Raw genomic sequence first — 21,183 nt, forward strand, 5'->3', positions numbered from 1 at the left:
AGAGAAACAAAACAAACTGCTATCGTTCTATTGAAGCCATAAATGAAGAATACGAGTACATACAGTATACAAACATTTGACGCTCATTCGTTCGTCAAAGACGACATGTACCAAATGCAAAAGTATTGAATGCTCTTCTTTCTACAAAGCAAGCATATCATTGGTTTGAAAACCAACAGCAAAAGAACTTTTAGAAGAATTTCCTCATATGATTTGCCCCTGGAAAACCGCAGGGAGAGATTCCATTCGAAAATCGTAAAAATTTGCTTGGTTTGAAGGATGTATGTATCATAGACTTCTTAGTAAATGCTGTTGCAATGTGGGCTTCACCTCGTTAGCTTGTTATATTTTCATGATGTTAGATGAACATTCATAAACAGACGTGAGAGCAGAGAAACAAGCTTGAAGCAAAAGACAAAAGCATCAGAAAAGAATACACGTTCGGTACAAAAGGAAAGGAAAAAAGATATAAAGTATATGATTATACTGAAGGAGTTGGAAAATGAAGAAGAAAAGATATGTTATGTTGCATTTAGTCAGAAGAAACAACAAAGAGCTTTTACTGCTTAGCTAATTAATAAATCTGACAGAAATTGGTTCTATCGCGAAAACTTACCGATTTCAATGACGCAAATAAGATGTGAAACAAATAGATTGTCAAATACGTATACCTTCAAACACACTATGATATAAAGGTTGACAATACTTACATTCAAGAAGAAGTTCCATTGTAAAGGAAAAAATAACAGAGTATTTCGACAACTTCAAACAAGTAGAGTAGATGAACCATTTATTTTTCAAGCTTTGACATTCAGATGGCTCAGGTAGCTCTTATAAGGTAATTGCCTTGTCAAATCCCTTCTGGCATTCCGAGTCCTTCCTTCCGACAGGAAAAAATTTTCCTCTTCGACAGGAAAAAAAATTCCTTCCGACAGGAAAAAAATTTCCTTCCGACAGGAAAAAAATTTCCCCGACGACAGGAAGAACGCTTCCAGTTGTCCGTCCGTAAACCATTTCAAATTTTTTTCGAAAATTGGGAATTTTGGTCGAACTTCAGGAAAAGTTTTCCTTCCAACAGGAAAAATTTTTCCTTCCAACAGGAAAAGTTTTCCCGACACAGTAAAAGTTCTTCCTTCCGACAGGACACAAACGAATGTCTCACGTCCCTCTTTCCTGAATGCCTTCCAAAGCCAGAAGAACCGACAGCCCAGCACCACAACAGACTTACTAAGACTTAACACTTACATTTTTCAAGCTTGACTTTTTACAATTTGAACTTTGTTTGCGTAGATATAATTCTGAAAGAAGTATGATGGGTCTTGTCATGACTTTATACTTCTCCCATAGTTCATGTCTGTCAAACTTACCTGCCATGGACTCTTTCATAAGTTCCATGAAATCGTCTTCGACAATCCGGGGAAAAGTACAATGTCAGTAAGTATTTCTTTTAACATCCTTACTTAAAACTCTTGCTGTCTGTACACAAATTACAAACTGAATGTTAAAGTGTCTGAGCTTCTTAAGAATTCGACACATATCTTGTTCTCTATTTCTTTAAAACAAAGGATGAGAGGCGAAATCATCTTAAGATAAGAAGACATCTATGAGGGTATGTCTTCAATCGTAAGATTGCAGATTTTCTTCGAAATGTATTCTATCTCTTTCTGTTTGTTTCTGAAGTGTTTCTTCTCTAATATTCTCTGCATTTCCTTCTCATTTGGGTCTTTAAACTTAGGAATTTATATACTCATTTATAAGCATTATACTTCAAAACTCTGTTGTGGTAGTTCTTTATCCAATCTACAACTCAGTACCTTTTATACATACTAACTAGATTCTTTAAATATCTTTGAACGAATTGACTTTGGTCAAATTGACCAGAAGTACTACAAATGACAACAACTCATAAAATGGGTTCTTCTCATCTAGTTCTTGTTGTTGTGCAGCCATTTAAGATAAGTGAAAGTCTTACCCGACCCAGGGTGTGTGCAATTAGGAACCTGTTATACCATTCTGAGCAAATAAGAACTTGTCATGTATAGGTTTTCTGAGCATTCTAACTTTACCTTGTTCTTGTTTAAACATTCTCAAAATTCTTGTCAATGTCAGCAAACTTTTTTCTAACATATTTTTAGAAAAATTAAAATTTTTATCTTTTAGAAATGTCTAGCGATTTCGCTATCTATATTTCGAGACAAGCTTTTCGACAGCAAACATCTGTCGACCATAAAATCTTTACATAGTGTAAACAAGAAAGGTGAATTTGTTCTAAAGTTTCTGTTTTCTGGGAATATGACAAGAACCATAAAACATTAAGCAGAGCAGTTTATAATTTGTTCAATGACGACTTGTTTGACAGAGATGACGCCGATTGAAGATGAAGTCCCAACAAAAGTTCTTGAAATGCAAAGAAGACACATGCGCTGTTCTTGAAGATGAATTAGAAAACAGAATAGAAGAGTCTATTAAAGGACAAAGAACTTTTACAAAAATATGGTTCTGAGAAGTTTGACATAACTCCACCAGAAAAGAAGAAGAAAGAAAAGAAAGAAAAGAAAGTAGAAGGAAGAGAAGAAAGAACCTGAACCAGTTCCAGAGAAAAGAAATTTGACATGTAAAATAAAATTTTATTTTTTAGAACATTTCTGGGTCAATGTCAATGTTCTCTTCCTCTTTAGGAGCAAACACTGGCTTAGATCTCTAAAATCTTTTTACCCAATTTACCTTGAACTTCAACTATCTTAGACTCATAATATTCATAGTCGTCTGCTTTCTTGGTTCATAAGTATAACAAGTTTGTATGCTTTGCTTCTTTAAGGTTTGAGAACCTTCTGTCAAAACTTTCTTTGACTGCTAAAACCTTCTATGTCTAAGTCTTCAAATATTCGCACCATTTTTAGTCACAATAGCAAACTTAACTGGTTCGATGTTCCAACTTTGCTGAATGAAGACTTTTCAAAATGGTAGAAGTAAACATTCAAATATGTGAATGGTCTAGTTCTTCTTTAAGTCCTGACATGTACTTGTTTACTGAGATGAATTTTTGCCTCTTTTCTATCGGATAAAAAAAAAATATTTTTTTTTTAAAATTTACTCATAAAAATTTTTTCTTTGTATATACACCATTCTGAACATCTAAAAGACTTTGACATTTGCCAAGAATGTTCGTTAGAAGCTGCCATATAACCATATTCTTGACATATTGTTTATACGAATCGTACAATGACCTTTCATCTAAACACTCAAAGTCAGTTTTATCTATGAACAGTTCATATACACTCTTGTTTGCTTCTAACAATGTTTGTCTCTCTTCGGTATGTGGAATTTGTCTTGGATTGAACTTTAGAAATATCTAATGTCATAAAATATGAGAACAAGTGGTTGTAAAAGTCAGATGTCAAAGTTTCTGCTAAGTCGTCAAAATATCTTGTATCTTGCATATGAGAATCTGACGTTCTGACAACTACATATCTTCTGTCAGAACTTTCTAACTTCATCGGAACAACATTGTTTGAAACCATAATGAAGTTTGCAAACTATTTTCACAAACTCTTTGGTCTTTATACTTTCTTTCACAACTCAACTTTGTCTGTTATAAGACTCTTTTTCAAAGCATTCCTTTGGTGGGGGGGGGGGGGGGGGGGGGGGGGGGGGGGGGGGGGGGGGAGTCTCTGGGGGGGGGGGGGGGGGGGGGTGGGGGGGGGGGGGCGGGGGGGGGGGGGGAGGTGTTTCAAAAAACTTTTGTTGTATCTTATACTTTTGAAAGTTTCATTGCACCCCCCCCCCCCCCCCCCCCCCCCCCCCCCCCCCCCCCCCCCCCCCCCCCCCCCCCCCCCCCCCCCCCCCCCCCCCCCCCCCCCCCCCCCCCCCCCCCCCCCCCCCCCCCCGCCCCCCCCCCCCCCCCCCCCCCCCCCCCCCCCCCCCCCCCCCCCCCCCCCCCCCCCACCCCCCCCCCCCCCCCCCCCCCCCCCCCCCCCCCCCCCCCCCCCCCCCCCCCCCCCCCCCCCCCCCAACTATAAGTTTCATATTTCTCAATTGAAGAGTTAAAATTTACCACAAATGTTTTCTAAGTTTGTCATATTCGGGTTCGAATAGCCCTCTAATAGGTTTGTCATAAGATATCTGTAAAGAATGTGTTTCTTACCAGTTTTCCTTGTTGTTCCAATTATAATGAGAGCAGTTTTCATTTTTAGCCACTTTGGGATGTTGTAATTTGCAAACCAACATAAGATATACTCATAAAACCTTTTCGTTTCCATTGCATATAATTTCTTTGACATGGTCTAACCAAGCTTCTATAATATTTTCTTTCCATTCTACTTGTTCTATTTATATCCAGTGAAGATAGAATAGAAGTTTGGAGAAGGTGTATAGAACTTTATACCTCGAACTGAAAAATCTTCTAACTTTGACAATAAGATATCCCAAGCATCTAACATCTTCATTCCAACTTGTACAACTTTTATTTTCTTAAGTTTCTGTCTACATTCTTGTTCAGACACTATTGTTGCTCTTTGGTTTTTAAAGACAACATCCCATTCTTTCATAACATAACATCTGGGCAGAGTCAACATAAATGACTAAACGTTTCAAATTCTCGACTGCTTTGTTATAGTCTCTAATGGACACATATTTCTGAATGCTTGAAGTCATAAAAATCTGAAACATCTATTCTGTACATTTTTATAAAAATAAAAAAAAATATTTTTTTTATTCTTGACTTTGTTGTTCCATTTGTTGCATTTGTTGTTCTTGAGCTATTTGTTGTTGAAGTTGTTCTTGTAATACAATACTTTCACCAGTTGCATCTTCCAATTCGAAACTTTCTGCCGTCATTGACAAATACATAGGACATAAAAGTTTTACAGGAACAAAGTTTGCGTCAACTAATGTCAACGTTATACTTGCCAAAGTGTTTGAGTTCACTAAGGTTGAAAATTCTGCATTCGAATGAACAATAGGCAAACCAGCAGAGAAAGTATTGTTTATACGCATAAGTATCTTTTGGTCATAGTAGTTTCTGTCGACATTCGAATAACACTTTGAACCTAAGTTTGAAACAATATATAAAATAGGTGTACTTAAAGTCAATGGAACAGACATTCCTTGTATGACACCTTTTCCTGTTATAGGAAACTGTTGGTAGTAAAACCAGATATAAGTTTGTATTATAGCTCATATTGTTTATAGTAAACTCAGTCGGACATCCAAACATAATGAAACCTGCTCTAGTTGCAGCACATGTTACACCCGTACTTAAAGTATTAAATAAGTCAACAAAACCTGTTGGTGGTATATCTGAGTAAGTATCTTCAAAGGAGTATTTTTTACCATTCACAACAATAAAGTCTTCTGGTGTCAAAAGAGCAAAACAGGCTTTAGTCGTCATTGTGTTTAAAGTTAGTTTACAATACCGTCCTTGAGGACTTTGTAAGTTTGTTGTTATAGAATTATATGACTCAGGGTTTTTAGTCGTAATAGTATAAACCATTATATCTTCTGCCATTTATATATATTTAAAAGTTTTTCTGAAAGTGGAGAAGAACTTCATCTAAACTTTCACATGGCGTTTCTTGAAGTTCTCTGTCTAAGAAGTTCAAATATTTTGTAAAGACATAGAACTTTCCTTTGTCTACACGAACAAACAAAACAGGGTCTTTCATATCGTTCAAAAGTGTGTAAAGTCCTTTACATGAAATAAAGTCTATATTATTTTTCTTCAAACATCTTTCAAGAAGTTTTGACATTTTTACTTAGCAAATAAATTTTAATGAAATGCTGTGGTCGTCAAATATTTTTATAACGTCTGGAAACTATACTTTAAGTTCAACGTTTCACCTCCTTTCATAACGTATATCTTGTCAATGACATTATATAAACACCACAGCAACTAATGTCGGGTTCTATTTCTTTGATGTTTATATCGTCTGCCTCTGTCAAAAGTTTCAATAGTTCTTTCAAAACTTCATGAGGTGCAATGACATATGAGTTCACTTTTTACAGGGTTGTGTTCGACCAAGTTTAACATTATACTTAAAGCTTGACAAATCTTCTCCTGAGTTTGAAGTTTGTCTTTCAGTTGTTGGTAGTCGTTTCGAATATCTGCAACAGAACTTAAGTCTCTGCTAACTTCAGGATATGTTGGTTGTTCTTTTACAGGAACAATTGCTATACCATCTTCGTCTTCGTATGGTTTCCCCACTTCAACATCTCTGTCTTTGACATTGACATAACACTTTGACTTTTGTTTGAGTTGGTGAATTTAACTTCACATCTGCCACCGCCATTAAACCTTTTGAAACACTCACGCTTCTATTTTTCGGAAATGACATTTTACTTAGAATAAAAAGATGGACGTATTCGAGTATCTCTTCGAATTGAAGCAAAACAAGTTTACACACACAAACAATACAAATACATTGACAGAATAGTTCTTTATACAAACAATGGTAAATGTTATAGAATAGCAGTCTTTGCTGAACCAAAATATTTTCATAAAGCAAAGAAAGTTGGTATAACTGAAATGGTGAAAGTTCTTGAAGCAGACAAAAATATAACTTCAAAACTTACAGATATTTCTAAAGGTAAGTTTATCTTACAATATTATGTCAAAACTGGCGTACTGTCAATATTTGACGGAGAGAAGTCAGTTCAAGAACAACTTACTGACCTGCTGCCAAAATCTGCTCGATGGAAGCTGTCGTTATGCCAATCTGAGGAGCCCCAGCAGGTTTCATCGAACGAATCTTCAAAAGAGCATCTTCCGTGAAAAGTGCTATTGGTTTTGTAAACTTCTTTGCTCTCAGTTCATCTGGACCGTCTCTGTCACCAGTATATTGTATTTGTACAGTACCAACAGTTGAAATACCACCCATAAAGTCTTCTGAGTCAGCAAATGGAATGCCAAGCCAAAAGTTTGAACGGTCTCCATTTGTATTTGAGTTTTTTTGACCTCCTGTATGAGTCCATACTTTCACATATGGCATAATAGAACTTTGCATTTCAGGGTTTATGGTTGTTGTGAAGTTGTTGTTAAAGTTCATAGCATCTAATGTCAAGTTGTATGACCTCATATCCTCAACTGTAGAATATTCTTCTCTTGGATAATATTTGCCATCTATGTTTATATGATATTTAATACCGGGGTTGTAGAAACAAGAATAGTCATTTATAGTTCGTCTGAACAGTACAAACATAGTATCTGCATGTTTTCATTGCAGTTGTTAAAGCAATATCTGTTCTTGCACCTGGGTCAGCACTTTGGTTTCCAACTTCACCTGCAAAGTCTTTGACAGATATTTGGTGTATAGGGAACATAAGTGGAACTGCAATATATTTGGCAGCTAAAGCATTTGAAATATCTGGGTCCAACATATAAACGGCAAGTCTGCTTTCTATTCTCTTGCATTCAAACTTTTCGCATGTGAACTTAACTGGGTCCGCAAGCAGTTTCCAGCAGCATTGAAATAATAGTTTTACTTCATTGTTGAAGTTTGAGAAACCAAAGTCTAAGTCAACTTTGTCTTTGCAAAAGTCGGCGAATGACGTTTTATTTGTTCCCATTACGTCTGTAAGAGTGAATGGGTCTTGTGTTGGTGCAATGACTAAGTATTTTTGCTTGGAGTAAGTTCAATAGAAATTTTTCCTGCCCAGTTTGGCAAGTATCTTAAAAACCTGAAGATGAGGAAAGATGACAAAGGAACTCTAAGTTTCAGTTTTACTTTAGTGGCAGCAGTTCCATCTGAACCAGAAAGGTTAACATAAACTCCTGGAACGTTAGGGTCAAGTCTTCTTATTTTCTCAATATTTGCATACTGGTCTGTTTGTTCTCTAGCTTGTGGTTGTACTGAGTTTCTCAAAGCGAACCATTCATAGTTTGCCCATGTTACTGTTTGAACTAAGTCAGAGTTAGAATATATCTTATATCCCATGAAAACTTCTGGAGCATATTGGTATCCGACATAGAAAATTCCATTGCAACCTTTCTTGTCAGACAACTTGGCAGAAGGTTTTATTTCAATGTCTTGTTCCACGTATAAGAATGAGTTGTCAATAGAAATAATATGAAACCTGTCGCAAGCAATATCTACTGTTGTTGAAGAACCTTCACCAAACTCACCTACATTTCCATAAGAAACAGCAGTTGTATATTCGTAAGTTCCAGGAACTATTTCTGACCTTCTAATGGCATTGTCGCATTCGTTATACCATTCGGAAACATTTCCGTTCATGGCATCCAAAACTGTTGGCGTTATATTCTGAGCGGCGTACATTTCATATGGGTAAAAATATAGAATAGTTGGATTTATATATCATAAAAGAACCCACTCGGACCAAGCTTTACTTTCTTCCTGACTGAGTTTTTAACTCTTCTTTTTCCTTCATTGCCACTACTTTCACTAGATGAAGTTACTTCTTCACTACTTTCACTTTGTTCTACTCTTCTTCTTTGGTGTCGCTTTTGGTAACTTGCCCTCTGCTTCAAGTCGTTGCATCTTTGCCTCATGTTCACCTAGTATGTTGTAAATTTCCCATGTCCTTTTTGCCTTTGGGCTCTGGTCGCCCATCTCAGGTAACCTATATCCTAGAAAGATTTTGTCATAGTTTGTATTTGAGTCTTCGCGTATTGTTTGCATGACTCTTTCCTGAGTTTCCGGTTCAAGCTCTTCAAACAGAGCTTGTCCATATGGAATATGCTCGTTTCCAAATATATGTTTTTGTAGCCATTCTGGTTTTCTTTCCATGTTACCAATAATATCTTTTGTGAATGGGAAAGCTTTTACCCAATGTTTCAGTCTTGCGTCATTTATTTCTGTAGTTGGTTTTATTTTGTCAAGGAACATGTTTTTCAATACTAACATTTCATTTGGTACTGTCCATTTGAGTTTTCTTAAATATTCATCCCTTCTCGGTTCATTGTCTGCAAAGTAAGTTTTTATGACATTTTGTAAACTTTCGTTTGCAAGGTCATGTACAATAGGTTCTCTTCCTTCTCTCTCCTAACTTTCTTTCTAAACTCTTCACCAATATACCATCTCTATGGTTCTGTGTAGTTCTTTGAGATAAATGTTCTAGAACGTCAGGTGTTATATTTCCATCAGCCATGTTCATTTCATACCGGTCCAAAAATATCTGCATCTTTCATATCTTTCAATGGCATTAAAGCCGCGCTGAAAATACCAGCTACATCTGGTTCACCATTCACTTCCATTGCGTCTACAACTTCTTGGAATTGTGGTTGTAAGTTTATGAACCACCTATCCGGATTAGCTTTATGACCCCATCTCATTGTAGTTCCATAGTCTGCAGAAACAAAAGTAGGTTTGTTTCCATATTGGTTAGGTTCTGAATGAACTTTAAACAATGTTTCATTTCTATATGTTTTGGTGAAATTTAACCTTTATTTTCACCGAGTTCAGCCAAAGATTGAACGTTATATGGTCGTAAGTAAAAAGGATTGTTGTATTTGCGTACACTTTCTTTCAGTTCTTCCATTCTATGCTGAATATTTTCATCTGATGTTGGAGTCTTTTGTATGTCGGCGAACATTTTTCGATATTCTTCTACTATGTCAGCCGAATTTTTCTTAGACTCTTGGAAAGATTCCATATTCTCCGCATAGTCTTGTTGAGGGTCAAGATTTTTCGGCTGTTCCAAATCTTCATCTAGTTCTGTGAAGTTAGTTTCCAAAGGAGGAACTTGTTCGTTTCCTTCAGGCTCTTCTAGCTGTTGTTGCTGAACTATTTCTTCCATGTCTGGTTGTATCTGAACTTCTTCCTGTGGAGTTTCTTGTACCTCATCTGCTGGCATTTCATATATTCCGAGACCGTTTTTAACAAGTTCCCTATTTAAGTCATCCGCATTCATAACCCTTTCTTCTTTCGTTCCGTCTCTATTTTTTACGCGTTTCATGAAGAGAGTTGAATTATCATTTAGCTCTGACACCAAATATCTCGGAGTAAATTCATTCATGTCATTTGGATGATATGCTATTAGATCATATCCCTTAGCGAGCTTGTATTTTCCAGGTTTGAAATTATATCCCATTTGGTGCTGAACCATAAAGCTAAATAGGTTCGGGTCAGTATTTCCTTCCTTGAACTTTCTAATAGCTTCTTTATATCTGTCACTAAAGTCAAGAGTATCTGGGTAACCATAGTCTTCCTTAAGCATTTTTAAGAATTCTTGGTTTCCTTGTTCTCTACTTCTTTTATGTCCTTGCTCTGTTTGTGGTTGTTGCTGTGCAGTGTTTTGAACTGTTGGTTGTGGTGCAGTGTTTTGAACTGTTGGTTGTGGTGCAGTGTTTTGAACTGTTGGTTGTGGTGCAGTGTTTTGAACTGTTGGTTGTTGTGCTGGATTTTGAACTGTTGGTTGTTGTGTTGGTTTTGGTGCATGCCTGTGTCTGTGTCCATGTGACGATGTAAATGTTTTAGGTAGTCCTGGTGCAGGTGCTTCTCTTGGAGGGTTTGGTGGTATATAAGTTCCACTAGCTAGTATATAAGTTCCACCAGCTGGTATATAAGTTCCACCAGCTGGCACATATGTTCCATCTGCAGCATAATGTCCTACCTGACTTTTCGTTTTTAAGAAAGCATTTACTAGGTCTGTTTTGGTCTGTTGTAACTCTTTTTCTTGACTTTCCACAACAGTTGCTCTAACGGCGTCATAGGCACTTTGAACTGCCTGTCTCGTTGCTGCATCTGTTATTTTCGTCATATTTTGTGCTACTTCTCTTAACTCTTTGTCGAAACCTTCAGACTTCAGTTTCTTTCCAGATGAGAAGTCGTTCACTAGTTTCACCTTACTATGAAGAGCTTCGAAGGCATTCTTAAAGTCAGCATTCATTAAAGCTTCATTTGAACTGTCTTCATCCGCTTGTATTTTTGTCCTTATTGACCCTATAAGTTGGGCTGCTTTAGCGTTGGCTTGGGCATCTAACCAGTCATTATTAGCTTTTATATATTCTGCGCTTTTCATTGCCTTTTGCATGGCTGCGTCGTTATTTTTACTTTCTTGTGCTAAGTTTTCATACTGTACGGTTTGGTTTTGCAACTGTAAAAGTTTTTCTGCCTTTACATTTGCTTCAACTTCTTTTTTATACTCATCGCTATCCATATATGTCTTCAGGGCTTTTTGTTTTATTTCTTCATCTTTCAGTACTTTATATTGAGTAGTATGGTTTTTCAAATTTATAACATCTTGTTCCATTTTTGCTACTTCTGCTGCTTTTTCTGACACTTTTTTCGCATATTCCTCTGTACTTAGTTCTTTCAGTTGTTCTTCTTTCTTCTTTTTCTCTACGTTTAACTCATTTAGTTTCTTTGTCTGTCTGTCATATTCTAGTTTCTTTTCGTTTTCACTTATTTGTTTCTGTATGTCTATGTTTGACTTTTTGACATCTGTTATTTGATTTTTGAGTGAACTCAAATTCATTTGACTTTGAGGGTTATAAGCTGTTCCGTCTGCAGCTCCACCATAGCCTGCCATTTTCGCTAAAAGTGCCGCTCTTAAACCTCCACTCTGTGCACCAATAACTCGGCTTAAAAGCATAGGGTTGCTTGACATTTGTTGCAACATAGTGGGGTCATTCATCATTTGTTGTTGCAACTGTTGTTGTGGTGTTAGTTTTACTATTGGATGTTTCAATGCTCTCTTCCTCTTACGTATATTCTTACGTAGCTTACGTGGCATTTTAAGTGAAGTTAAAAAGCGGTTTTTGACAGATGTTTATATGACACTTTTTGTTCAGCACAAAAAACTACTCGGTCAAAGTGTTGTCAGTTTTGTAAAATAACCGTCCTATCTCATTCTATAAGGGGGAAAGTCTTCTCAAAGTATACTTCCTTGGAACGCCCGTAACTTTTCCTGTAGCGACGATAGACCCTTACTTGTCCGGACAAAGTTATACTAAACATCTTCAGGGCTAGAGGGCACGAAGTGCCTGGAGGCCCCACTACCTTTTTTTTTTTTTTTTTTTTTTTTTTTTAATTGGATAGAAAATACAATTATATAATCTTGTACCTGGTTTAATTAAGCTAATTGTCATCAGAAACTTGTAATTTTTATGAATTTCAGATTTTCTTTTCATTACTGCTTTTCTTAATAGGTCAAGTTCTTATTTACGTTATAAAGTATGATATTTACAAATATCAAGTTATCATGTTTTTTGAGAAATTATGAGAAACAAACAAAAATGAAAAAGATAGGAATAGCAATGAATAGTGATGTGGGTATAGAAAATGTAAGAGATATGAATGCAAAGCAATCAGTATTTAGGATATTGACCATAGATTTCGAAAAAAAATGCTGCATATTGAGCGAAAACTATGATTATATTATAAGGCTGTCATTTAAAGCATAATGAAACTATTTCCTTTTCATTTTAATCGAATAAGATAGTAAAGATTTTTGAATTAGCTAGAAACTGATGAGATGTTTTCACAAATCAGATTTTTAATCTCTATAATGCATAATTCACTCAATATCTCAATTTTGATATTGCGAGATATTTTTGCTATCGGTTTCGCAATTTTGACACAATAGCAAGAGGGTTCTATAAGCATTATTATCAACGTAGAATCTGAATATCATATCAGAAAATGTCGCAAATCTGACATTTACCCGACCAAATAGCAAAAATAATTGAATACTTTTCGCAAAAACTTTAAAAATCGATAAAAATATGAAATATAGATATTAAAGAGACTTTTTATATAATATTCTAAGGGTTTCCAAAAATATGATACCGCAAAATTAAAAAAGTGACGTCTTGAGTGGAGTCAAAGGTCGAAATTGCTAGCTAAATGTTTTTTTAGCGAAATTGCGTATTGTACGTTTTTTTCGCAAAACGAAACCCTTAAATAATGAGAAAAATAAAAGGAGAAGAGGAAAAGAAAATGAAAAAAAAAAGAAGATATTTCATAACGGAAGATCTTCGCATTGTATTGTTATAAGTCCAAGGTAGAGATGCATCAGAAGGATAAGCTCGGCGGCCGGAAGCCTAATTTTTTTTATTTTTTTTTAATCATAAATTTTATCCTCTAATAGTTTTGGTAGAATTATAGTCTATCAGACAGAAATTACAGGCTTAATCTAAAAGAATGTGGTATCGTGCTGGCAAGCTCATTTTGTAGCCTTTGAATTTCAATATCTGCGACCTTTAAAAAATGTCATTACTTCTTTGGTATTAGAAATTCAATTAAAGCAATGTTTGGAAATAACATGTGCAGTTAATATATTACGAAAATAAAAAAAAACGATACGATAATTTGTCCAGTGAATAATTAGTCACTTTTATGTTATTGGAGATGCTACATTTTGAGAGAAACCGCATGGTCACCTCACATTGCTCTCATGGAAGAGAAATATGATGTTATCGCTTGTGGAACTGGCTTCAAGGAATGCCTTCTTTCTGGCCTTCTTTCTGTAGCTGGCAAGCATGTCCTTCACGTCGATCGTAACGATTTCTACGGTGGCGAATGCGCTTCTCTGAACATCACACAGTTCATGGAACAGATGCAGCCAAAGGGAGAAAAGCAAGATCTTGGTCCAAACCGTGAATGGAACATTGACCTTATTCCAAAGTTCATCATGGCTGATGGCAAACTTGTTAAGGCCCTCATCCACACAAAGGTCAACGAATCCCTTAACTTCCAATTCATTGCCGGCTCCTACGTTCTTTCAAATGGCAAGGTTGATAAGGTCCCATCCAACGCTAAGGAAGCACTTGCAACATCTCTTGTCGGCTTCTTTGAAAAGCGCCATCTCAAGAACTTCCTTGAGTTTGTTGCTGATTATGTTAAGAACCCAGAAAATCCAAAGTATAAAGATGTTGCCCAAATGAATGCCAAGCAAATTATGGAGAAGCATTCTCTTGCTAAGGAGACAATGGACTTCATCGGTCATGCCATGGCTCTTGAACCAGATGATGAGTACCTTACTCGCCCTGCCACCGAGCTCATTGAAAAGATGAACCTTTATGGCAACTCAATCAACAAGTATGAAGGACAGAACTCTCCATACCTTTATCCAATGTACGGCCTTGGTGACCTTCCACAAGCTTTCGCTCGTCTCTGCGCAGTTTGGGGTGGTGTTTACATGCTCAACCGCAAGGTTGATGGCATTCTTATGGAGAATGGCCGTGCTGCTGGTATCATCTCAGGCAATGAAAAGGCTTATGCTCCAATCATCATTGGCGATCCATCATACTTCGCTGACATCCCAGGAAAGACAAAGAATGTTGGTCAGATCGTTCGCGCCATCTGCCTCCTCCACCACTGCCCAGATTGCATGAAGGGTGAAGTTGATTCAGCTAACATCATTCTTCCACAATCCTCTGTTGGCCGTAAGCATGATATTTATATCTGCTATACATCATACCAGCAGAAGGTCTGCCCAAAGGGTTGGTACATTGCAATTGCTTCCACATCTGTCGAGACAGATCAGCCAGAGAAGGAACTTGACCCAGCTCTTAAGCTTTTCGGCAAGATTGATTACATCTCACTCAAGGTCCATGACGTAATCGTTCCAGCAATTCCAGGTTCTCAGGATGGCTGCTATTGCTCTTCCTCCTATGATCCAACCACCCACTTCGAAACAACAATCGATGAAGTTCTCAAGCTCTATGAGGAAATCATGGGCAAACCAGTTGATTTCGATAAGAAGATGGAGTAAAGAATAAACAATTAGGATTTTATATTAAAACAAAACTTTTAAACTATCACTTCTTATTCATTTCAGCTCTGTGATTTAAGTCTTCAAGATTAGCTAATTTCTTTTTCATCTCTGGAATCACTTCGACCAATTCTTTTGCTTGTGGTCCAATAAGAAAGATATCATCAGCAAATTTAGCTGCATTCATTTTGTGCATAAGATATTTAAGCCTTTTTCGTAATTTCTCGTTCTGGTTTTGAAGTTGTTCGTCATTATCTGTTATTATGTCTTCGCTTTCAACTGAACTAACTGACTCAATTGTCGAATCCTCATATTCATGTGCAGTATCATTTGAATATTCAGTATCTTTGGTTTGGTGCTCATATTGTTTGGAAATGGAATTTCGTTGTTGAAGAACTAGTTCATTAAAAATCTCTTCACTCCTCTGTTTCTGAGTTTGTTGTAATTCATCACTGGATGATTCCATAATCTGTTGTAGTAGTTTTCTTCGATTGAGATGCGAATTGGTCTCGGCATCGCTTTCAGAGACAGCAGTAAAAGTTTCAATGACTTCAGAGCTCGAAGTTTCGTCATCGTTTCTGGTGTTTGGCTTCAAAATCAATCGGAAAATGCTATTCTGTTCTTTAATTGGAAGAGAGTCAATAATAATCTTTTTCAAGCGTCTAGATTCTTCGTATTTTTTCTTAGGTTTATTAATAAAATTAAGAATTGATGGAGTTGATCTGTTTGAAATACCGCATCCAACAAATTTCAGTTCTTCAATCCTATAAGGAGATAAAGATCCAATAAATTTGATAAACTGGTCATCATCTATTTGAACATTCTTGAAACAAATGTTTTTTATGGTAGGGCAAGAATAAAGAATTGAAAAAAGTCGAGGTATCAACTTTCTGTTTAATTGCATACACGAAAATTCAATTCGTGCAAGGTACCTTGTTTTTGGGAGCACAATTTTCATAATTTTCAGCAGATATTCGATAAATTTTGGTTTGACGTTAGCAATTGAATTAGAAATGATTTCCTCTCTTTTTTTGCTTTTCTTCCCGAGGTTTGAGTACTGAAACTCGAAATTGCAGTTAAAAGAAATTGATTCAATCTTTTTACAAAGGAATGTTGGGAAAGCGTTAAATAGCATTTGATATTGATCGCAAGGAATGATCGAAAAATCAAAAGAGCAGTCAGAAAATGATCCATTTCCTATTTTGTACATTGTTTTTGTCGGATACATTTGTTTCATTTTTTTATATAACTGAAAGCAGCCATTATCCGAAACAAATTTAAGAAAAAGTTCTTGTGCCTTATACTTATAATAGCATGTACGATGCTTGCTAATATTTCTCAAACCCGATTTGAAGGATTTTATCAAATTATTGCAACATATTATCGCGATACAACAGATTTATCAACACGAGGAAATTATAATGTTGATTTCAAGATGTCTAATGTTGCATGCATCCCATGCAATTCAATTATCAGAAATCATAAACCAAATAGTACTCCAGACGATGTTATTGTAACTTACTCAATTGGTAAAATCAAAAACATAGGGCCTTTTATACGTTCGCTACGCTCTACTGGTTGCAAGGCATCTGTTATTCTTTTATTAGATTCTGATGCATATAATTCCCTTGACGCATATAAAAAAAGTTTTATTGAAGGATGTGGAGTGACGATTATTAATTGTGGAAAATGTATCTATAGGCAAAAGTTGGATTTTAATTCTTATGGATATATCTGGTGTGTTGAATTTGTTGAGCAGAATAAGCATCTTATAGACAGAGTTATATATGCAGATTTATTCGATATTTACTTCCAAGGAGATCCATTTTATGAAGGTCTTAAACGTGATGAAATTCAAATAGCAGACGAAGAATTAGAATTGAAATTTAATCCTGCCCAGCAAGATTGGATGAAAAATTGTAGTAGAAGTGTAAATGAAAAAGATAAAGATTGGAAATATCCGTGTTCAGGATACTTTGCAGGCGGTGCAGATATATTCCTTAGGTTCATGAAGCTATATCTATCAGAATATAAATTCGGTTCGAATTGCATGGATCAGGGGTTAATTGCTTCAATGATTGCAGATGGGGATTTTTCCAGGCATGAAATACCAATAAATATGAAATTTCCCTATTATATTCGTAATCTTTATTTTACCCATACTTGGAATGGAGAAACTCTTGGAACAATGCGAACTGCATATGATCGAAATCAGTATGCATTAATAATCCACCACACTCATTATAATTATGGGACAAAAATTGCTATATACAAATTCTGTCCTCCTCACGCTCTGGAGTTTGAATTAGACTACATTAGCAAATGCGATCCAAAGTGTGTTGAAGAATTGCGTTCAAAAGTATCTGATTATTGGAATGATATATCGTAATGTTTAATATTCAGTATAAGGTCGTCAGAGGGGAAAAAAATAGTGTCAGAAAGTTTACAAATGTATACTTTTTGGCAAATAGAACCTAAAAAAAAGGTAGTGGGGCTTCCAGGCGCGTTGCGCCCTCTAGCCCGAAGATGTTTAGTATAAATGAAGTTTTTATTCGGAAAATTGTTAGTCTTCTGGGTCGAAAACATTATATAATGTGTCGCTTTTCACAAATTATATATGTTTTCATGTTTTGTCACTTTTCTGTCACTTTTCAGGAAAAAACATTTTTATTATTATATATAAATGAATTTTACAAAACCACCGTTACCGTTCTTTGGAAATAAGAGTAAATGTAAAGATATTATATTGAGAGAACTTAAGAAACTACCGAATGGTCTAACATTTGTAGATTTGTTCGGTGGAAGTTTCTATATATCCCATTTATGTCATACCGTATTTCCTGACTCAAAGATTATATGCAATGACTTCGACAACTATATGGACCGTCTCAAACATATTCCAGACACAAACAATATATTGAAAAGAGTTAAAAGAAAAGATACCTATAGGTAAGATGGAACGTATACCATTAGATAAGAAAAATATTGTGAGAGAGGTTTTGAAAAAAGCAGAATATATAGACTGGGATATATATCTGCTAGACTATTATATAGTGGTGCTATAAGAGTTCATGACATTGAAACACTTATGTCAAAAGTTTTATATCTTAACTATACAAATGTTTTCAAAGAGGACATAGAAAAATATATTGAGGGTATAGAGTTTGTGAGATGTCATTGGACAGAGTTGTATGAAAAATATAAAGACAAGGAAAATGTTTTCTTTATAGTGGACCCGCCGTTCTATAACACATGGGATTTTCAATACCAAGTAGACTGGACTTTGAGAGACTCTTTAGAAACTTTAGACGTTTATACATAACCATCCATGCTTTTACTTTACATCCGATAAAAGTGGTTTAGAAAGTGTCATGAGATGGTTAGAGGACATACATGACTATGAGTTTATATATGACAAGATAGAATATGAGAGAGGTCCTATAAACCGGAGAAAGTGTCACAATAAAGAAATTTTATTAGTAAGTAAATGTGGTTTGAAATAGGACTACTTGTTTTAGGTTTTTTCCATTGTGTCATTTATTTATTTGACGTGGCAGAAAAGTACAGAGAATATGAAGATGAACCAATGCCTGCAAATGTTCAGCGTATGTACTCGTAAGAGATATTTTTATCTAATATTAAATGGACGCACAGAACTTAGCGAATGCACAGCAACCTGGACAACCAAACCCAGAGAATATTCCAAATGAAGTTAGAATACAAACTGCAATGGCAAACTATGGTCAAGTGCCAACAGATGTACAAATGCAAACTGCCATGTCAAATGACGCTGCGTTAGGTTTGCCACCATGGTATGCAAATATGAGATGGAAAGAGTTTTATACAAACCCTGAAGTGGGATATAAACAACTTTATGCAGATGACGCGAACACAGGAGTTGACCCAGAATATGTTTTCTACCAGAGGAGAAACAGAATGTATGAGCTCCAGTTAAAGAATGCTATGGAACTCAACAGGAAACGTAAGAGACTAGGCGGACATTAGATTTTTACATATAGTAAAATGGGTTTCTTCAGTAAGATAGGAAACTTCTTCAGAAGAGTTGGAAGAGGTATATGGAATGGCGTCAAAACCGTAGGAAAAGGAATTTGGAACGGAGTCAAAAATATTGGTAAAAGAGTAGTTCAGTTTGTTGGTATTATACCTAAAGACCCTGAACCAGAAGAACAAGCTCCTGTAATACAACAGCCTGAACCTGCACCACAGTCTAGTTGGCAACCAAATCCAACACCTCAACCGTATTAAAAAATTATATTTTTATCGTTCGATAGTAGTAGTTAGTATGGGTTAGTTGGATACTGTGCCACTGCGCACCTACTTACCCATTATATGTGAATTTGACACTTTACGAAACCGTTAACGTATATTTTACAACACAAACACAAACACTAACTTAACCTTAAATATTTACAAAGCCACCAACCACTTCACCTCACTAATGTAAAAAATAAACGTTCTCACCTACAAAAGTATTGCAACTCCTCCCATTGCTGTGCTTCACATAACAGCTCATAATCTTCTGACTCACTTTCTTCTTCATATAGGGCAAAGTCACTGTCAAAATAAATGTTAGTAAGTTTTGACAAAGCTAATGAAACACGTTTACCGTTTGTATCGTATGCTTGTATAAACTTTCCATTCTTCATTCCTTCATAAACGCTCAAACTAACTTTACCCTTTCTCCCTCGTATCTGATAGAATGTATTTTCACGAGGAACGAAGAACAAATTCTTGAATTCATGACCGTTGTAGTTTGTTATCTCAATAGTTTTCGTCATTTATATAAAAATAAAATAAAAATAAAATAAAAAATAAACTTAAAAATTAATGATATCACCACTCCCACACGTATGAAAACATAGCACAAAAATATATTTAGGTGAAGTGGTGAGATCTCACCTCTTTTTTCACCTGTTTTTTCACCCTGTTGAATTCATTGCTTTATAACTCTCTTCCTTTCTCCAACTCTTCTAACTTCTTCTTAAGTTCAGCAATGTTGTCCTCATGAAGTTTAATCTTCCTTAATATACCTTCTCTATCTAATGGTTGCTTTATCTTTCTAAACTGAACTCTACCATCCTTCATAGTATGAATGTAAAAACCTTCTGGAATAGGTCCTGATTTAATGTATTCTACCAAAAACTTTTGTTTCATTGCTTCAGTGACTTTATTTGTCATTTCAATCAAATAAAAATTTTAATATTAAATAAAAATAACGTTATTTTTTCAGTAAGGAAACGCAGGAGTTTTACGATTTATTTGAGGAGTAGGTTCTGGTTTAAATGTTGGAGTCGGTTTAGGAGTTGACTTTTGAACAGGAGTTTGTACTTCCATAGGTTCAGGAGTCATTGAAGGTTTTGCTTGTGAAGGCGTTGGTTTTGGCGAAGGTGTTGGAGTTTGTTTAACTTCAGCTACTTCAGTATTATTTACAACATTTGCTTTATTTCTTTTCAACATCATAACTGCTCCTGCTGTAGCTAGCAAACCTAGTGGGAGACCATATCTTATATAAGGACTTGACCAAATGCTATTTTTGACAGGAGCTGGTGGAACACCTAACCTTGGTGAGACTGCTCTTTGCCATTGTGCAGCTCGTAAGAAATATTCAATAGGTGCTCCATAATCGTTTGGTAAAGTTTGTTTCATAGATGGTGAAGGTTCACGAGAGCTTGATGAAGAACTCATTTATAAGCTTTAAAAATAAACGTTCATCCTTTATTCCTCACTGTCGTCCGTAGCTAAGTTATAGTCATCTAATCTTATTATGGGGATGCCATTAGCACGCACCTGAATGGCAAAGCAACAATCCCTCATAAATCCAATAAGTGGCTTTGGTACATTTTCAGTTGCTAGTTCAATAGGTCCTTTAACAGACAATTTGTATGTTATTGGAGCAGTAGATGTTTGACCTTGCTGGAAGCAAAAGTCCACTTCTGTTGGAAAACCACATAAGAAATGTGTGTTGTCATAGCTATCCCATTTATGTTCCACACTACCATCATCCACCAATGACCTCATAACATCTTCATTAAATCCTATCATATCATTGTTTGTATTGCAAGCGTTCGCAACCATTTCATAAAATACAGGTCCATATGATTTTTCAGGTTCTGCAGGCATATTTCCATAAGCTCCCATGGAAAGCTGAAGATATTTAAACTTAGGGTTCTCAAAATTAACATAATAGTTGTCTTTCTTTCTAAATAGTGCCCAAATACTTTTAACATTAATAGGCGTATAAGCTGCTGTAAATGTTGCACTTGAACTATCTGTATTCTTTGAGAATGAACCGTCCATAGGAATCCAATCCATAACTTTAACAGGAAAACATAAAGCCTCGTTTGTATAATGTTCTACAAGTTCTGTATAAATGTTAGGGTCTAAAGAGAATGACTTTGGATGAATGAAACATTCATTAAAATCCATCTTTGTTCGAAATAGTTGCTGGGTTACAGTTGTAATAGTAACTGTTCCACTAGCTTCTACTGC

At 35.9% G+C, this 21,183-nt stretch overlaps 12 protein-coding genes and 2 pseudogenes across 14 annotated transcripts, besides 2 other annotated features; 5 read left to right on the forward strand and 9 right to left on the reverse strand.

Moving 5' to 3' along the window:
• Positions 1-9,346: a mobile genetic element.
• Positions 4,711-5,103, reverse strand: TVAGG3_0630030 (uncharacterized protein; the record flags this gene model as incomplete). The annotated part of the gene is made up of 1 exon (XM_051240760.1): positions 4,711-5,103. One exon carries the CDS (start codon positions 5,101-5,103, stop codon positions 4,711-4,713), a length of 393 nt encoding a protein of 130 aa, XP_051087347.1.
• Positions 6,351-6,717, forward strand: TVAGG3_0630040 (annotated as a pseudogene). Its single transcript has one exon. A coding segment is annotated over exon 1 (367 nt).
• TVAGG3_0630050 (uncharacterized protein) lies at positions 7,758-8,273 on the reverse strand (the record flags this gene model as incomplete). The annotated part of the gene is made up of 1 exon (XM_051240761.1): positions 7,758-8,273. A coding segment is annotated over one exon (516 nt), but the record flags the coding sequence as incomplete, so codon positions are not given.
• On the reverse strand, positions 8,427-9,105 carry TVAGG3_0630060 (annotated as a pseudogene). The gene has a single exon. A coding segment is annotated over exon 1 (679 nt).
• Positions 9,347-9,476: 130 nt separating the features above from the next.
• On the reverse strand, positions 9,477-10,173 carry TVAGG3_0630070 (protein of unknown function, DUF4106 family; the record flags this gene model as incomplete). The annotated part of the gene is made up of 1 exon (XM_051240762.1): positions 9,477-10,173. A coding segment is annotated over one exon (697 nt), but the record flags the coding sequence as incomplete, so codon positions are not given.
• A 2-nt stretch (positions 10,174-10,175) lies between these two features.
• Positions 10,176-10,412, reverse strand: TVAGG3_0630080 (protein of unknown function, DUF4106 family; the record flags this gene model as incomplete). The annotated part of the gene is made up of 1 exon (XM_051240763.1): positions 10,176-10,412. One exon carries the CDS (start codon positions 10,410-10,412, stop codon positions 10,176-10,178), a length of 237 nt encoding a protein of 78 aa, XP_051087350.1.
• A 948-nt stretch (positions 10,413-11,360) lies between these two features.
• TVAGG3_0630090 (protein of unknown function, DUF4106 family) lies at positions 11,361-11,691 on the reverse strand (the record flags this gene model as incomplete). Its single annotated transcript, XM_051240764.1, has 1 exon — positions 11,361-11,691. A coding segment is annotated over one exon (331 nt), but the record flags the coding sequence as incomplete, so codon positions are not given.
• A 1,662-nt stretch (positions 11,692-13,353) lies between these two features.
• TVAGG3_0630100 (Rab GDP-dissociation inhibitor family) lies at positions 13,354-14,673 on the forward strand (the record flags this gene model as incomplete). Its single annotated transcript, XM_001298986.2, has 1 exon — positions 13,354-14,673. One exon carries the CDS (start codon positions 13,354-13,356, stop codon positions 14,671-14,673), a length of 1,320 nt encoding a protein of 439 aa, XP_001298987.1.
• Positions 14,674-14,719: 46 nt separating this feature from the next.
• On the reverse strand, positions 14,720-15,910 carry TVAGG3_0630110 (RNI-like family; the record flags this gene model as incomplete). Its single annotated transcript, XM_001298985.1, has 1 exon — positions 14,720-15,910. One exon carries the CDS (start codon positions 15,908-15,910, stop codon positions 14,720-14,722), a length of 1,191 nt encoding a protein of 396 aa, XP_001298986.1.
• A 23-nt stretch (positions 15,911-15,933) lies between these two features.
• TVAGG3_0630120 (uncharacterized protein) lies at positions 15,934-17,426 on the forward strand (the record flags this gene model as incomplete). Its single annotated transcript, XM_001298984.1, has 1 exon — positions 15,995-17,062. One exon carries the CDS (start codon positions 15,995-15,997, stop codon positions 17,060-17,062), a length of 1,068 nt encoding a protein of 355 aa, XP_001298985.1.
• An 889-nt stretch (positions 17,427-18,315) lies between these two features.
• Positions 18,316-18,678, forward strand: TVAGG3_0630130 (uncharacterized protein; the record flags this gene model as incomplete). The annotated part of the gene is made up of 1 exon (XM_051240765.1): positions 18,316-18,678. One exon carries the CDS (start codon positions 18,316-18,318, stop codon positions 18,676-18,678), a length of 363 nt encoding a protein of 120 aa, XP_051087352.1.
• Positions 18,679-18,696: 18 nt separating this feature from the next.
• On the forward strand, positions 18,697-18,939 carry TVAGG3_0630140 (serine threonine-protein phosphatase family; the record flags this gene model as incomplete). The annotated part of the gene is made up of 1 exon (XM_001286535.1): positions 18,697-18,939. The coding sequence occupies one exon, from the start codon at positions 18,697-18,699 to the stop codon at positions 18,937-18,939; it is 243 nt and encodes an 80-aa protein (XP_001286536.1).
• Positions 18,940-18,994: 55 nt separating this feature from the next.
• Positions 18,995-21,183: part of a mobile genetic element that runs on past the window's edge.
• TVAGG3_0630160 (repellent protein 1 family) lies at positions 19,921-20,379 on the reverse strand (the record flags this gene model as incomplete). The annotated part of the gene is made up of 1 exon (XM_051240766.1): positions 19,921-20,379. The coding sequence occupies one exon, from the start codon at positions 20,377-20,379 to the stop codon at positions 19,921-19,923; it is 459 nt and encodes a 152-aa protein (XP_051087353.1).
• Positions 20,410-20,832, reverse strand: TVAGG3_0630170 (uncharacterized protein; the record flags this gene model as incomplete). Its single annotated transcript, XM_051240767.1, has 1 exon — positions 20,410-20,832. The coding sequence occupies one exon, from the start codon at positions 20,830-20,832 to the stop codon at positions 20,410-20,412; it is 423 nt and encodes a 140-aa protein (XP_051087354.1).

This window comes from Trichomonas vaginalis, chromosome III (genome assembly GCF_026262505.1).
Source record: "Trichomonas vaginalis G3 chromosome III, whole genome shotgun sequence".
In the NCBI taxonomy this organism is placed as follows: domain Eukaryota; phylum Parabasalia; order Trichomonadida; family Trichomonadidae; genus Trichomonas; species Trichomonas vaginalis.